The following is an 18,618-nucleotide window of genomic DNA, read 5'->3' on the forward strand; positions in this document are numbered from 1 at the left end:
CGATCGGAACTTAACAATTTATCCAGGTTCTTTAAGTGATTTTGGAGAAGTGATCGTGTATGAATTCTAAAATAATACGATATATATAACGTATGAGAAATAGTGTGTACAACGCTTGGCTTCTGAAATTTATCAATTTGAACAGGTTGTGGTGAAGCTCCATATTCTACTCTAGAAGAGAAAACTGGTTTCATTAGGTTTTTGAATTGTTAAGCCGAAGTAAACATTATCGGAAGTGTTACTTATTACGGATCCATGAGTAAAGCCAGTAAATCGTCTTTGTGATTGTCTTCCATGAATTCTGTATACAGTCGTTGCTCAAACAATAGACGACATGGGCTTCTTATTTAACTGCAATCACAGCCAAGCAGCAGACAAAGCTGTGGTTGATACAAGAGTCGCACAATTTAATAAACATCAAAGGACAAAAGCCGCCAACATGTATGCTGTGCTTGGCGGTGTGATCAAACAACAGTTGAAAGTAAATAATATCCACTTTATTATCTGTAAATTAAAAGGGTATGAAATTGTACATCCGTTCAGCTTAATTTTGTTTTATATAAAAAGTGATTCGTAACCATTGCAGGCCTTCATTACTTAGTTATCGAGCTTTATCTGTGTACGTTGTTTGCTTATATAAAAAAATATTTTACTGTTATGGAAAAGCAAGTTCAAAAACGCAAGTCGTTTTCTGCTAAAGAGAAACTGTATGCCCTAGATCAACTGACTTTGCACTTTGCGCAACGATTAATTTAGCAGTTTTCACATGTTTCTTTTGATGTTCACAAAATCTGAAATAAAAGTTATTTGCACGCTGAAATCATGCGTTGATTGTTAATTATTCTTGCAGTTGTCGCATATGATAAAATTTTAGCGGTATGAAATTTGTACAGACACCGTATGTAGACCCGGGAATAGCTGCATGCAATGACCGTACGATATCAGACGGCAAGTAAATGGTTTCAATATTTTGTTCATCCTATATTTTACACGACGAATTCAGACTATTACAAAATTATTGAATATTTTAAATCTGTACGATTTTCAATGAAATTACATCCATTATGGATGAACTGCATGCCACGACGGCATGGTAGCATACGGTGTTGATACACTTTTCATGATATAGCGATAGTCTGGTATTATCGGTCAATCTGTATTATCGTTCAAACAAATAAAAATTAGTAAATGTTTTTAATGCACAGTAATAACCTATAAATATATTAGCCATCGATTATTTTGAATATATCTTAATTAATGCATTCCAGTTAATATTCATCTGATGATAAGCCGACTTTTGATCATTGTACATGTATACACGTATATGTTCTCGGAAAAAAAGTTAAATATTGTAAAACCCCGCATTAACGCGACCCCGCTTTTAATGCGATCCGATTTTATGGACCCCGATCATCGCGTTATAGCGGGGTTCCACTGTATATATTATAAATGCATCTGTTTTAGTCAAGTACCTGTATGCATGTATATATTATAAATGCATCTGTTTTAGTCAAATACCTGTATGCATGTATATATTATAAATGCATCTGTTTTAGTCAAGTACCTGCATGCATGTATATATTATAAATGCATCTGTTTTAGTCAAGTACCTGTATGCATGTATATATTATAAATGCATCTGTTTTAGTCAAGTACCTGTATGTATGTATATAGTATAAATGCATCTGTTTTAGTCAAGTACCTGCATGCATGTATATCTTATAAATGCATCTGTTTTAGTCAAATACCTGTATGCATGTATATATTATAAATGCATCTGCTTTAGTCTGTACCTGTCTGAAGGTATATATTATAAATGCATCTGTTTTAGTCAAGTACCTGCATGCATGTATATATTATAAATGCATCTGCTTTCGTCTGTACCTGTCTACAGGTATATCTTATAAATGCATCTGTTTTAGTCAAGTACCTGTATGCATGTATAAATTATAAATGCATCTGCTTTAGTCTGTACCTGTCTGCAGGTATATATTATAAATGCATCTGTTTTAGTCAAGTACCTGCATGCATGTATATATTATAAATGCATCTGTTTTAGTCAAGTACCTGTATGCATGTATATATTATAAATGCATCTGTTTTAGTCAAGTACCTGTATGCATGTATAAATTATAAATGCATCTGCTTTAGTCTGTACCTGTCTGCATGGCCAGAAGCTTTTCTGACAGTGATGCAATGTCATCCTTGGCTTGCTGTAAACTTTTCTCCAGCCTCTTTTTCCCCCTGTAACAATAATTAATTATCTACAAATATAACTTATTTTGTGTTCAACTGCACAATCTGTGTCATATGATAAGCTGTCAATACAAATGATTTTAAGGATGTAAAAAGGAAAGATATAATGGGGATTGTGAAAACCAAAACACGGTATTGGTCATTTTTTATCATGACAATAAAAGCTGGATGAAAGGACTAACAAAAAAGTGTTAATATATAGAATTGTTTTATATTATTGTTTATTAAGTGTATTTAGACTATAAGCTCTAAGTATTTTTCACACATTTAATCCTAATATTTAAATTTTACCTACATTTCTGTTTCATCTTTTTGTGTTATTCCTTATTGACTACCAAATTACGAAGGTCACTAGAAACCTGTAGTGTGCTCAGTTTTACACAAACATTATTCCATTACCATGAAACATGAAAATGAATCCATTTTGAATGTTGAGAAATGTGTGTTTTGAGCTCTTCATAAATATGCAGGAAATTAAATTAGACACAGGAGGGGATACAACTGCTTTGCTATTGTAGATAAGAAACACAGTGATAATACTGAAAAGTAAGATTCTTGAAATTTTTTATTATAAGCCTAATAGTAATTCTCTATCAACTTTTATCACATGCAACAAGATTGAAACACTTTTCAGGAAAGTTTGCTTTCAAGAAAATAAAATATCTTAGCGTTTATTGAAGTCAGGTGGCATTTTACCACATTACTGAAACCTGTATCCCAGAATTGTCTTATTGTTTTCATATCTGTATGGCTTTTCACCAAATACAAGAAAATCATTAAAATACAATACCAGTCTGTGAAATGAATGCTATATATACTCACCTATAAGTCAAGTCACACTGCAAACAACAAAGATCAAAATTTTCTGTAGCACAATGTGCCAGCAGACTAGGGTCTATGTTGTTTGTTCTACTGATTACTCCTAATAAACTGCACAGACCCAGATCTGCTGGTGCATTATTTGATGGCAGATCTTGGTCTGTGCAGGTTACAGCTGGACTCGACTTATAAGTGAGCATATATGGTAATAAAACGTTCTGCAAAATAAATTTAAGCATGTCAACTCGAGTACATAGCTTATAAAAAATAAGACAAATTGCACAAGTTCTAATAGTACATTGCTGCTGTATAAACACATACTTAATATTCATCACATGACATGTCATAAAAAAATCAAGGATAATTCAAATTTAAATGATTTTAATACAAAAAAGAAACAAACATGCAGGATATGGTATTATGTAAAGAGGCCTTAAGAAAAGAAAAGGATGATGTTCAAATGAAACAAAAATCAAATTTATAATGTTGTCAGTGGTTGCTGCTCTCTTTAGATACTATCCAACAAAGCACACAATTTAAACTAATGCAAAATGCAAGCATGCATTTAATAATCAGTGAGCAAAATATGCAATGTTACATAAAAAATTAAAAAATTCATTGTTAGAATTATGGAAGCTAAAATGATTAATGTAAGCAAATAGAGTTACAGTAACCTGCATCAATGTATTTTTATTATTCAAAATGCTTTCCAAGACATCAACTCTAAACAAGTCCATACAAACAAAGGTAATGTAGTTGAAGGGCAAAGTTCATAGTCACACAGGGGTCATAACTCTGGGTGGATATTAACCGACCCTTCAATTATGAGTCCAATGCTCTACTAATAGAGCTATCATGTGACACATGCAACAGGATTGTACTTGATAACACTGTTCTCCCCTCTCCATAGAAATGGTGGGGGAAATAAAAATTCTGCAAGAAACCAATTCAGATAAATGATTCTGGACAATACAAGTCTCCATTCTGGGCACAGACATGTTGCTCTGAGATAAACCAATAATAATCTATATTATAAACCAATATTACTGAACCATATAAACCAATAATACTATACTATCTTTAATTTTTCATGCACATTTTATTACCTTCTTCAGGTGAATCATTAAATACAAGTAAAAATATTACCAGAAATATTTTTTTAAAAAATACTTCATGTTCACATTTTTTTGTAGGAAATAAGTTCCCTGCACCAAAATTGAGGGACCCAAATTAATTACTGTATATACTCACATATATGCCCATTCACATGTATGCCATCCCCACCAAACTGAACAGGTAAAACATTAAAAAGTGCATGATCTGTGCATAAGCCAAATCATGAGTCCAGTCATATTAAAAATCTTATGTTTGCTACTCCATCTGAAATAATGATCATCATCACATGGGATTTCAGTACAGGAGGTCCTGGAGGTTCAAGTTAGGCATGTGAACTCGTATTCAGTCATCTACAGTGTACCAATATAGTCCAAGTTCAAGTTTAGACCTTTCCCACTGATCTCCCTTCTTCCAGGCTTTTATTTTCTTCCTAAATTATTCAGCTTTTATGCTAGTATATACAGTATGATTTTTATGGATTTACTGCATACATTTTTTTTGAGTATAAAAAAGGACAGACAATAACGAATAATGAGAAACAGGATAAAAATAATGTTCTACAAAGACCCAGAACCTAGGAAGTTTATTAATGACATAGAATAAATAATGTTCTACATTACTACAAAGACCCAGAACCTTGCGAGTTTTTTTCTAAACATAATTGTAAGTACATGTAGCACAAGGATTTTGTTGATCAGACTTCTTACTTTAACCATCTAATATTCTGATCATGTCAGAGTTACCTACATAGAAAATGAAAGGCAAGGGAGATAAATTTCAGAGAGGAGATATATTATTGCAAGATTCCAGATTCTAAAGTGTACGTATGAAATATATCTAAAAATAAAGTAATATATCTAATATACTGATTAGAATTTAATAAACATCAAAATGCTGTCCTAATTATGATCAAAGGATTATAAATAAACTCGTCAATAATGAGGTTAAAAAGGGTAAAGAAAATGGTCAAGAAAATACATACTGTAAAATCCTGCGGGGAAAATAGTCAAACGTATAATTAGTCATACATGCATCTAAATATAGCAAATTATACCATGATGAACCGTAAAAAAATTCATGCAAATGAGATTTTTAATTTTATGAAAGATCTAAAACAAAAACAAACTTTTACCCCAAAAGGCTGAAAAGTAATAAGATATATTTAAATAATTAAATGTCAAATAAAATCTGAGTTCCATTTCATAGTAAATCTGTCATCAATATCAGATCCAAATCTGCACCAGCCGATCAGTCGATATGACGTTAACTTGAAATTATCATTAAAACAAGCTGACTCTGCAAAGCTGGCACATTGAGTGATGATCCAAACTGTCGGCAGTCCAGTGCATTTCCTACGTGAATATGTTAATATGTGTCTTTTGAAGTTATCAAGGTGACAATTCTTACACATTATTAATACATCCAAGTCATAATCATTAATTTTTTACAGTAACTTTGTCCCCTTTTCATTCTGATGTAACACTGGAATAACCAGCAAAATCACCAATTTCTCAAATAAAACAATGTGTTGTGACCAAGTTCTAGGTCATATTCTCGTTATTTCATTATTGCATCCCAGATGGATTTCAGCCAGAAAACCTGAATAAAAATATTAAAACTAATTACCATTTGTACCAGTGTTCAATTTTAAATTTAATTAAATAAATACTGTAAAATCTTAAATACAGTGGGACCCCGTTATAATGCGAATTCGGATATAATGCGGTCGTGGCATGGCTTCCGAAATTTCAGGTACTTTATTACAGGTATTTTTCTCAAAAACCAAAAAATTATTATAGGTATGAAAAATAAAATACGTAACGAGTTTTATTATCATTTTACGAGAAGAGATTGCATTTAATTTGAATATAAGATGACTGTGGCTGAAATATCATATACATGTATTATTCTCATACTCTTCTTAAAAGTGTGAAAAAGAACATGTAGAAAATTATTATCATTTTGGGGAGGAAATCACACAAATTTGAATATAAAATGATCGTTGTGTGGCTCCTAAAATTTAAACAATTTAACCAATTTCTTATAGTTTTGTGCCAAAATAAACATCGGAAATACAAGGTGGCAAGGTCTTTTGAGAACTTTGATCTTTGTTTATTGTTGGTAAATGACAGCTCATAAGTGTTAATACTATTATTACTGATCCTTGAGCAATGAAGCCATCATGTCTACTTTGTGTTTGTCTTGAATGCATTCCATATACAATCACTGCTCTAATAATATCCGACATATGTTCTCTAAATTGCATACACAACTAAGCAACAACCAATGCAGCGGTTGATAAAAGATTCTCACCAGAATTTATTAATCAATTAATTTAAGTACATTGTTCATCATCAAAGTCAACTGCCGAGCTAAACTTGTTCAAATTAGGGGGCAACGATTTATAAAACATCAAGGAAACAAAATCCGCCAACATGTGCGTGTGGATTGGCGGTCTTGTTTTATGCAATCTGTTGACTGGTAAATAATGTCGTCCATTTCCTACAAATATACCCCCATCATTTAATGACAATTATTCTTGCTGTAGTCTTTCAAACCAATAGGAGTAAAAGTGTTAATTAGTGGACATTTAGAATGGAAAATGGGAAACGGAAATGTAAAGCTTTTACTGTTAAAGAAAAGATTGAAGCATTGGACAGGATTAAGTCCGGTGTTAAACAATCACAGGTATCTAAAGATTTAGGTGTGAATGAATCAACAGTTCGAGGATGGAAGAAACAAAATTAAGAGAGATCATTGTGGATATGCATGAAAGTGAGGAAATGATGAGGAAAAAAGCAAGACCAGCAGGAGACACCTCGGCGGCAAATCTTGGGATGCCATTAAGCTAAGCTGCATTGAGAACTGCTGGGAGAATGGACTTGGGGCAGCATTTACTATTATACAGGAAAACAGAGGCAACATCAGTGATGATGACAATAGTTTATTTGATGGATTTTCTGAGAATGATGTGCTCCAGGCTGAGAGGGCATTTGGGGAGCTGATGCAGTCACGTGAAAGTGTTGATGAATGGCTCAATTTTGATAATGACTGCAAAGTTGCAGACCATGTTATGGATGCGGAAATTATTAAAAATCTAAGTTCAAAAACACCAAATGTGATGCTGACGATGGTGAAGCTTCTGATGATGACAGCGAGGACACCACACCTGAGGATAGTCCACCATTAGCAACAGAAGCAGTCAAAGGATTAGAGTGTGCTTTGAGATGAATGGAGACGCAGGATATCGACTATGTTCGAATTCTTCTGCTGAGAACTATAATTGACTTTGCCAAGAGCAAACAGGGGCTCCGAGTGGCTGAGTGGTCTAAAGCGTTCTCCGTTACGGATCACTGCCATCTCACCTCTGTCTGTGATGTGGGTTCGAGTCTCGGATTCAGCCAATGTGGGTATGTGAGAAAGCTTGCCAGTAGCTTCTCGTGGGTTGGTGGTTCTTCCTCCACCAATAATACTGGCCGCCATGTATAGCCTATCGTGTGCTGAAAAATGGCGTTAAACCCTACAACAACAACAACAACAACAACCAAGAGAAAACGTGACAGTAGCAGAAAGCAGCTGAAAATCATTGAGTTTTTCAAACAATAATAATGTATTATAATTGATGGATGAGAAATGTAGTGGCATGAAATTTATACAGACACCGTTAATTAACCTTCGGACGTACTGTTTCATCATTCGTTACGTACACCCATTATGTAATTTTTAAAAAAAATTTCCATTGAATTCAGTCACAATGATCTATGACAAAATTACTGAATATTTTACATCTGTGTGTGGATATTTTCGATGGAAATACTTGTATTGTGGATTCAATGTATGTTATGAGATTCGCTGGTGAGTACATGGTGTTGGTACTCTATTCATGCTATGGATTAGACATGTATATATAAACTATACATGTGTATGTACAATGCATGGTTCTCTGAATAAAGTAATATATTATATATGCAATTTCTGTTATCACAGCAAATGTTTTTCACATTTAATATACATTGATCTCAAATGGTAATTGTGCCAATGAAGCATGCATTTTCGCACCCGCTTTTATTACCCCCCCTCCCCCCATTAAATCCACAAACGTGTTGGTACTGTATATGGTTGCTTATAACACGGATCGGTTCATAACACGGTTGGATTCTATGGCTCCCAACTACCGTGTTATAGTGGGGTCCCACTGTATTTTTCTGAATAACATTTCATGGTCTGGGATCAGAAGGACAATTTCATGGGCACAAACTGTCGTGGGTCACATACATTTGCTGTAACACAAATAAAAAACAATATTCTTGTGGTGAATTAAATGCCAGACCAAAAACAAATTTAGGGTAGGTAGGTAGTGTTTAAATCTGTTTATTTTAACAATATATTTATATCATAATGATTAGTATATATATATATATATATATATATATATATATATATATATATATATATATATATATATATATATATATACATACACACACACATGCATACAGTGTGACCCCACTATAACATGGTAGTTGGAAGCCATAGAACCCGACCTTGTTATATACCAAACTGTGTTATAAGCAACCAGGTCACTTAGCTGAAGAAAATGTAACCCCAACAAAATTGGGGGTGGGGTGGGGTAATAAATGCGGGTGGTAAAATAAAATACACTTTTTATGTGTTTTTTCTTCTTCTTACTTTTAAGAAGAAAAAAATACTTTTTCATGTACGAGAAAAATACATATAAAATTTCAGGAGCCAAGCCACAATCGTCTTGTATTATTCATACACGATCTCTCCCCCAAAATGATAACAAACTTTTACGTTTTGTTTGTCCTTTTTAAGAATTTTTTTTGGTGCACAAGAAAAACACATGTATTTGAAATTTCGGGAGCCACGCCACAACCGTGTTATAGTGTTATATCCGAATTCACTTTATAATGGAACGCGCTATAGTGGGGTCACACTGTATATATATAAAAGTTCCTCAATTAGATGTAAAAATAAATTATTTTGGGATTATTTTTAAAAACCATCAGAGGAAAAAGTGCTAGGGTCAGAAAAAAATAATTGTGTTGGTCTTTTTATTGCCTCACCGATATTCATTACCCATGGGGAATAAATTAAATCCCCCCAAAATATTTATAATTTTACAGTATATCCAATATACAGGTACTGTATAGATAAGTACTTACTTATTGCTGGCCTTTGTGTTGGCATAATTGACTAGATAGTTGATAATTTCTTGATTCAGTTCTCCGAGGCGCTTGGCAAGGCTTTCGGCAGTGAGTAGAGACTCCTCAATCTTTTTTGTTACATCCTCCATATCGACGTCTGGGGTGGGTGGAAAAACTTCATCTGTTTCTGGTTTGGAGTTCTCAATGAAAAACTGAAATTATTTAGAAAGAGGAAAATGGAAATTTTTTAAAAATTTAAAATCTCCTTGGATCTTTGGTTCCTAACTCACTAGGAATAATTAATAGTTTTTAGAAGACTTAAGAATTTTATGGATGGAATGACCATTCCTTTCAAGAAATTTACCCAAACTTTAAATGTGGCTAAAGCCCAATATTTAGCTGAATCTTTCAGTGAAGCTGCAGCATGTACCCTGTTAAAATCATGCCCCAAAGATATTTCTACTGATGCAAACAAGAAATCAAGGTAATTTTACCAAAAATCATTTTGACAAAAAGTCCCGAACGAAGTTCCACCCAGCGACATTATCCTGACACCAGGCCAATCACTCCTTACACTGAACTCTTAATGCTCAGCACTTAGCGAGGCAGTAGTTAGTACCATTTTTATAAGTCACTGGTATGACTTGTCTGGGGTTCAAACCCATGACCTCCCACATCTGAGGCATATGCTCTAACCGTGAGGCCACCAGAGCAGTTAGATCAAGAGATGATACATATTCATAAGCATAGATTCTTAAGGAGGCATGGGGGGACATAATTTATATTAGGTATGTTTTGACAAATATGCATGTGATAGATAATTAACTTTAAGTGAATAAAAATAAAGACTAAACTTACATTTATTTATATTACATCTTCATTACTGGCACAGTAGCAACAGTCATGTATTATGATAAAGGCACTACACCGTATGCATTAGAACTTACATCTTATGCAACAAACATCAAATTACTGCACTACCCAAAACTAGATAATCAACGAAATGTCTCACTGTTTAACTGCAAAATGTCATCTAGTGATGCTTAATTATGGCACATGATCCACAAGTCAAGCTCCCATATGGCTGAACTGACCTTTCTTAATATTATTCAATGGGACGGTTTCATCATATTCAAAGCACGTCTATTGTTCACAAGCCCCATGCAATCTGAAAGGCGTGATTAATCACAAGTGAGGTGGAAATGTGCAACTGAAAATCTAGATGAAAACACTGCTGTGTGATGAGAAAAAAGGTACCAAATGAAGGCGGCTGCATGCATTTGAGATATAGTATATTTAAAAAGAAAATTTCTTTTGTAAGATAATATGATGGATGGATATGAGAGATTATTGTTGAAAAGATATGACTTCTATGGGAGGATCGACAGTATATTCCCCAATATAAAAGGTTTACTACAAATTTCAAGCCATATTAAAACACTAGTCAATGGAAAAATCGAAGCTGATTGTGAAGGTAAATCTACCCAAAGAATATTTTTTTTTACAAAGGCACAATTTTATTGTGTACTTTTTTAAAGAAGGAATCCTGTGTTATTCTGCCAGCATCTTAACAGCTAACGAGAGAGTTATGAAGTTCCACATAGTCATGTCCAGAAGTTTTCCAATTATAATAAGCTAGCAACAGATTTGACAATGATAAAAGATAATTATCTACTCACGTTTTTATTTATATAAAAACTTTCAAGTAATCAAAAGCCAAGAACTGTACATGTTTTCCAATAAGTTTCTGTATTTATTTTATTTTGAACATGAGCTTACTTTGCAGCAGTGTTACTTGGATTCAACTTTATTATTTTACCTGACAAGTGAGTTCCAAGTTGAAATTTTGAAAACTCAAGCTAAAATTGTGTTTTCTTTCATAAATTTTACCAATAAACCAATACAAAAATTATTCTAAGAGCAGAAATTTACAAAACAGCTTTATTCCTTGAACATAACCAATTTCATGGCCAAAATGTGTGGCATAAGCATGTCACCTATCTGATGTAAAATTAAGGAATGCCACCTATTTTTCACTTGCCCTTTGCTTGCTAACAACTATCCTGTGCAGCATACAAGAATCTGTGGGATAAGATGTTGTCATGGTAAGGTGAAGGCAAAACCAATTGCCAAGTGTGCAAAGCTGAACAGATACACAAGTCAAGAGGTATCCATCACTGATTTCAGTGGTGCATTCTTAGAATTATATAAATTTGATAAACCCTTGCTATACCCAACAATGGCTTCATCCATTTTGTCAAGAAAGTTTCTATCCATTTAGTACATGTCTATTGCTGCTGAAAGAATCTTTAGTACATCGACAAAATGGTAGTCACCTTCAATCTAACAATGCTGATAAATTTCTTTTTTTACAACGAAAACTGGGCTGAAGACAAATTTCACGGAGCAGTTAATTAGTGAAACTAATTTCCTCATTGCAGATAAAACAGGTTACTGGTACCTCTATTAACCCTTTACCTCATACAACCGTCTTTGGACGCCTCTACAAAAGTCGCATCGAAGCGACTTTTGACGCTTCTACAAAAGTCCCATAGAAGCGCCTTTTTACGTCTGCTGTAAACAACGGCCATCTTAAGCCGGTTTTCGTAGCGCCACCTTCGGGGAAAACCCCTTATTAGATACTACATTCATTTCTGTGAATGACAATTACGTCAGATCACATGGTCACTGTTTATGTACTGGTCGATATCTGCTATTTAAAGTAACTGGGTCGTAATCTCCACTCTCCGAAATGGCGGTCGCGGATTTCATTCAGTACTTACGAAGTTTTCATGATTAGAATCACAACTATGAAAGATTCAATAACCTAGGTAAAGGCTCTGATATTGATATAGGCTGCAATTAGTTTTTATAAATTATCAAATTTAGGTGACTTAGTGATGTAGACACAGATGAAAAACTTGTAAATTTCGAGTATGAGAAATGGCAGCTCTACGGTTGGTCACACGGCCTCACTGACATGACAGTGAACGAATTCTCTCCAGATTTTAAAGCACATAACAAATTCTTCCGTGATAAATAATTACACAGCTATAACAATCGGACTTTACTCTTAAATTGTTCCACATGTATTAGATGTGTACCAAAAATGTAAAATGGTTAAAATTGCTGTTAAACGTAACATACACTACATTGCTTAATAGTTCACAGGCAAGCTATGCGTATGCGGTCGACTAGGTAACCTGTGTTCTATGTATAGCGAGCTGCACTTTGTCACTATGCTCTATGAGGTAAAGGGTTAACTGAAATTTTTGCAATGAAGAATAAGGCCTAAAAAAAAAATGTTTCTGGTTGGCTGTCCGTCCGTTTTTCACTGCCCATCCTAACACTTTCTTCACCAATGAGTTTTTTAAAAAATAAAACAAAATCTCAAAACTGATTTTTGGCTCAAATTGAGCTGGTTTATTTCAGTATTTGAAGTGGATTATATGTACTAATCTTTACCTACCTTAATTTAAAAACAGTGCAATAGGAAATATTTGTTTGGCCTAAAAGTTGAAAACTACTATTTTTTGTAACTTGTAAAATACCTTCAATGGAGACACAGGATAGCCTCATTTTAGACTGTACAGGCTAAATTTAGTTGCGGCCAAATAGAAAACTTGGTGGCTCTCAATTTTAAAGTACAAAGTCAAATGTGAAAATAGTCTTTGTTTATGGTATTAACCGACCCCAGGAGAGTTTAATGGTCATTAAAATCATCCTAATATCTTAAAGGATCATCACCTATCAGCTAAGGCACTGTTACAATCACATTTTCATGTTGAAGCCGAGTTCAACAGTGACAGTATACAGCCATACTTGTTAATGTCTTTGTAGATCAAGATTAATGGTTTTCATTAGGAATTTATTCTGAATGATTGCTGCAGACCATGTTCTGCATATCAGTCATATAGTCTTGGGACAATTTGGTTGCACTTGGGTTCTTCATACACTGGAAAGTGGAAAATATGGATGTCTACCAGACTCTCTGGCCATTGTGAAAATCACGAATTTAAGTAAATCTATGGCATGGTTAATAAAAAAATATTTTAAAGAGTTGACAATGACAAGACAACAACAATAAAAACATAAACCATATTTCATCTTTGAACTTCTTTTTAAATCTGTTTCAAATTCATCCCTTTATCAATGTTTCACTTTAATCTCGTTTGTGTCTCAGAGACCCCCAAATAATTACCAATTTTTTAAAAATTTTACTCACTTAGACTTCTAGTCCTGACACAAATGGGATTTGTTACTCTCAGTCTTGTACCCTTAAGGGATACACTGCATTATGTTTGTTAGAAGGAACACATAAATACAAGCTGACTTGAAACTCACTCAGCAAGAGCAAGTTGAAACACATGATAGCAGTGATAATCAGAAGTGATTAATTAGACTTTCCAGATCAGTGAAGACACATCAACCCAGTATTCCAGAGCATTAAAAAAATTTGAATCCAGAATTTCATCATTCCAGACATGGGAATCCAGAATTGAAATCAATCCAGAACATTTTCAAGACCCTAGCAGAATGCATGGACTCACCTGATTTACTTGCTGAAGAAGTTGCATCTTCTGACTAGAGACATTTTGGAAGCCCACGATGAACACGGTCACCTGCTGTTGATACTGCAAAAAGAGAGTATGGCTAAACTATACAGCATTCTCTCACTTTAAACCCCTCATTATAATGCAATTCCTGTTATAAGGTCCTTCATTATAACACATTTCCTGTTATGAGACCCTTCATCATAACACAGTTTCTGTTATAAGGCCTTTCATAATAACACACTTCCTGTTATAAGGCTCTTTATTATAACAGTTTCTGTTATAAGACCATTCATTATTGTACAGTTCCTGTTATGAGACCCTTCATTATAACAGTTCCTGTTATAAGGCACTTCATTATCAATCTAGGGCCAGAACTATTCTAAATAAGGTTGAGGAACGATTCAAATCAAACCAATTCATTGTCTCATCAATATATAGCTGCATGCTAAATCTGGCTGAAATCTAACAATACTTGGTACTGAATTCTACAGAAAGCCATGTCAGGAGGATATATAATCAAGGGTCATAACTCTCAAGGGTCATAACTCTAAGCAATGATATTGTGCAATAATAAAAATCAAACTCATTCAAAGTCATAACAGTTTTAAATTGCCTGCTAAAGGTTTGGTTGAAAAACAATTCCTGTTTAAGCAATGCTGCAGAAATCAATTGAATTCTTCAGAAAACCATGTCAGGAGGATATACAATCAAGGGCCATAACTCTAAGCAATGATGTTTTTGAAAAACAACTCTTGGTAAAGCAAAGCTAATCTAAGTTAGGTAAATGGTAAATCAGAGGCCATAACTCCTCAAAATGATGTTGCAGACCACTTGAAATCTATCTCATTCAAAGTTTCATGAAAACAAAGCTGAATGCCAAATTTAATTGACATTCAACAATTCCTTGTAAAATAATACTGAACTCACTAAAGTCAGAAAGACAAGCAGGGGGCATAATTCCTGTAAATGATGTTGTTGAATGCTGACAATTATACAAATACACTTTTCAGAACTTAATGATATATATTAACATGACAAATTTGATTGAAATCAATTGGTAAAGTTCTGGTACATCTAAGCTTCGGATACATTAGGTCAGGAAGCATAATTTCTGTAAATGATGTCCCAGAAGACTGGAAACATAATTCAATAAAAGCTATATGCCAAATTGAGTAGAAATCCAACAATATTTGGTAGAACCAAAAACAAGTAGATTAGGCAATGACATTGTGGAATGTTGGAATAAATTTAATCAATCCCCAATCAATATAAAGTTCCATACCAAACTGCACTGGATACTTTAGCTTGTACTAAGGTAATATCTGCAATGGGTATGTCCTGGGTTCGATAACTGCCAACACCAGCCCAGCGTGCTGATCCTATCAGTGTAACCTTGGCAAAGGTATTCAGTTCCCATTTTGTCAGCATGATTCATCATTATTTCATTTAAGATGCTCAGTTGGTTCAGAACAGTACATAATGAAACAGGGAATATGAACTCCATCATGTTACGTATACGCATTAATACAAAATGAAACAAAAAACTTGTATAAGAAATGTTTATGCATGTGGTTTCCACAAAAAGATGTTATCACCATTTTGCATCAAAATACACGGTAAACACTAATAACCTTGTGGAAAAAAAGCAGTACTGATATAGAAGATACATTCCAAAAAATATCATTAAAATCTGAAATAGGGCTGAATTTAGTCAAAAGTAAGCAAAGTTCTATCTTTGAAATCCAACCAAACTTGGTTACGTTCTGATGTGAAAAGCCCCCATCTGGAAGGAAGACCATCAGGGGAAATAACTCATGGAAATGATGTTGTGGAACAAGGAAAATCAAACTCTTTCCAGTTTTTATCAATAATTTTTTTTTTATCAAGCTGCATATGCAATTTTTTTTAAAATCCAACAATCCATGGTAAAGATTTTAAAAATGAATGTTAGGAAGTTAAGCAATCAGGATCCATAACACTTCTAAATAATGATAAGAAAAATAAATACTGAAAGTCTTATCATTCTCAAGCTCCACATCATGTTTGGTCAAAATCCTTAAATTCCCAGTCAAGTTATCATTTGGAATCCCTCTGTGGGATTAGGGAAGTATAACAAAGCTGATACACCTTCCTGTAGATGGCAACATAATAATGGAGGCTCCAAATGAGAAGGTCTATTATTGGAACTTTATAAATTCCCTTTGCATTGTAAAGATTTTGCCATTTTCTTCGTTTTATGTTTTCGATAAGTTTTTGCAACATATTTTATATAGTCTTCTAGTGCATATAAAGATTGGTTAGAAAATTTTGTCTTCCTGAACATTTTGACATGGATGTTGCCTTTATCCTTTCTGCGACCATAGCGTTTCTCAGCACTATATAACCACTATTCCTCTGTTATGCCATTAAACCCAATACATACTGTATATACTCATTTATAAGTCAAGGCAAATTGCAAACAACAAAGATCCTGATCTGCGATAGTATAGTGCACCTGCTCTTCTGAATACTTTTAACAAACTGCACAGAAACAGATCTTCCTTGGAAAAGGTATTCAGTTCCCATCATGTGATGGCAGATCTGGGTCTGTGCAGTTTGCAGCTGGTCTTGACTTATAGGCAAGCATGCATACACACACACACATACATACCTATCTACATACATAGATACACACTAAGGAGCCCACATTTCTGACATATGGTTTGATAGACCAACTAATGGGACCAATCTGCTAGTATTACTTGTATATTTTAACTGCCCACATAACCTTTGCCAGATGACTTCACCTATAAAATACTACTTCTGGGAAGGCTCAGAGACATGATGGAGGATACCTGTATGAAATAATTAGGTGGATTCCACCTGGAACTTAAGCAGACTCCAGGCGGAATCTGCCTAAAATGTTAAAAATCTGGTTAATACAAAGGCGGACATGGAAAATTTGAGAAGTCAAAGATGGATCCATCTAGAGTCCGTCTAACTCTAAGATGGACTTTTGTCAAATTCCTGCTATAAATACATCTTTAGGCATAATTTTGGACTTGGTTGAATTTCCACCCACCATCTAGGTGGAATTAGGAACTTAGTCAGTGGCATCTATTATATGAAAGGAGGAATCTGGACTTAGTTTTTTTTCTAACCAACATCTAGGCGGAATGAAAAACTTAGTCATTTACATCAGTTAAATAAGGCATAATTAGGACTGTGGCTTTTGTGTGTCTGTAAAGTTAAATGACTGAAAATATAGTGATATTGTGATTGTAATATCACTGACAATAAAAATATCAATAAGATATAATAACATTTATTGTTTCTTGTACAATTTGAATGATTTTCAGCAGCATTTATATTTCCTGTTTCTGATAGCTGTAACTTTATTGTTTATTTTGGGCACAATTTATAACTTCTTTCCATAGCTTTCCTTGTTAAATTTCTTTTTCAAATTTGTTGTTGTTGTTGTATTTTTGCTTAACTTCAATTGGATTTAACTGCCCTCAAACAAGTTTTCATCTTGTTTTCCGTTTTAAAACATAATTTCGCTTTTCTCCTGACCTGAATTTCCTCGATATGGACCCATTTGTTAATATCATCTCTGAAACGTTTTTTTAAATAATGCTCTATCTGGTCCCATTCCACAATGAGCTTTCAAATAAGTATTTGTTACATTTATTGTTTAACAGAGGATCATTGTATAAAGCTTTCTGATTGGTCAAAATTTTGAATTGTCCAATGAATCGTCGCGTAACAGAAACTGATGGGAAAGAGCATGTTTGCTAAACATGGCGATTCGAATTTTCAAGCGGGACGAGAGATTGAATAACCATTTGAAAAATGTGCGGCAATGAGAATACCCTGAACGCAAATTTGATGGGAACATAATTGGTCAATCTGTATGAAAACTGAATGCCAGGACTAGCATTTTGCTTTTTGTGCCATAAAGAACTTTACAGTAGCGGCTAACATGCTTAAATAGGACAAGGAACTGAATAAGGAATCAGGATGATTTCGAAGTATAATACAACTCCAGACAGATTAACTTCAGGGACAACGTGTAGATCACTGGTGGGAATTGTTGCCAGATATCCATGTCTATCAAAGATAGTCATATCTTTGCGGAATTGTCTTGGCTGAAAAGTAGAATCTACTTTCAATCTCGTGAGGCATTATTGTGTATATTATCAAAATATTCTTGGTGTGTTGGAATTCAGTGTAAAATAAGAGTAATTATATCATGATAAACGTTTGTCATGGTTGCTTATGGAACAAGGACTAATTCAAGAGACCACAACAGCATCATAGTTTGTGCAATCAAAAATCCAGTCTACAGTACAAGTGACATAAGGCAGGCTCCTAGCTTTTCTTCTTCTCATAATCAAATTGTCTCAAATGGATGCTTTTCTGTAATTCTGCATTATTTTCACGGCTGAATTTTTCAATGCAGATTAATATTTTATATTTTATATATGTTTATGTGTTCACAGATGCCTGTGCATATGCTCCTGGCTTGATACTTTAATTTTTAAAACCACTTAATTATTTAGTGTCAGATACTTCATATCATGTTGTATATACTGTATATGTAGTACATCACAGATAGGAGGCCTCACGGTAGATTAGTTCTGTAACTAATTGAATTACCTTCTCTAAATAAAGTCATTATTATTATTATTATTATTATTATTATTGTTAACTCCCATTTCTCT

The 18,618-nt window shown here is 33.9% G+C and overlaps 1 protein-coding gene across 2 annotated transcripts in view; it reads right to left on the reverse strand.

Moving 5' to 3' along the window:
• Nucleotides 1–18,618, reverse strand: part of LOC149793764 (uncharacterized) — a 228,587-nt gene that overhangs the window by 187,248 nt on the left and 22,721 nt on the right. For both annotated transcript variants that reach the window (XM_089967751.1, XM_089967750.1), the window contains exons 5-7: nt 13,910–13,993; nt 9,378–9,571; nt 2,159–2,244 (exon numbers count right to left, since the gene is read on the reverse strand). In XM_089967751.1, coding sequence (XP_089823877.1) covers nt 2,159–2,244; nt 9,378–9,571; nt 13,910–13,993 — 364 coding nt within the window. The remainder of the gene's footprint in view (nt 1–2,158; nt 2,245–9,377; nt 9,572–13,909; nt 13,994–18,618) is intronic.

This window comes from Sinohyriopsis cumingii, chromosome 8, assembly GCF_028554795.1.
Source record: "Sinohyriopsis cumingii isolate HCF-2022 chromosome 8, ASM2855479v2, whole genome shotgun sequence".
NCBI classification, from domain to species: Eukaryota; Metazoa; Mollusca; class Bivalvia; order Unionida; family Unionidae; genus Sinohyriopsis; species Sinohyriopsis cumingii.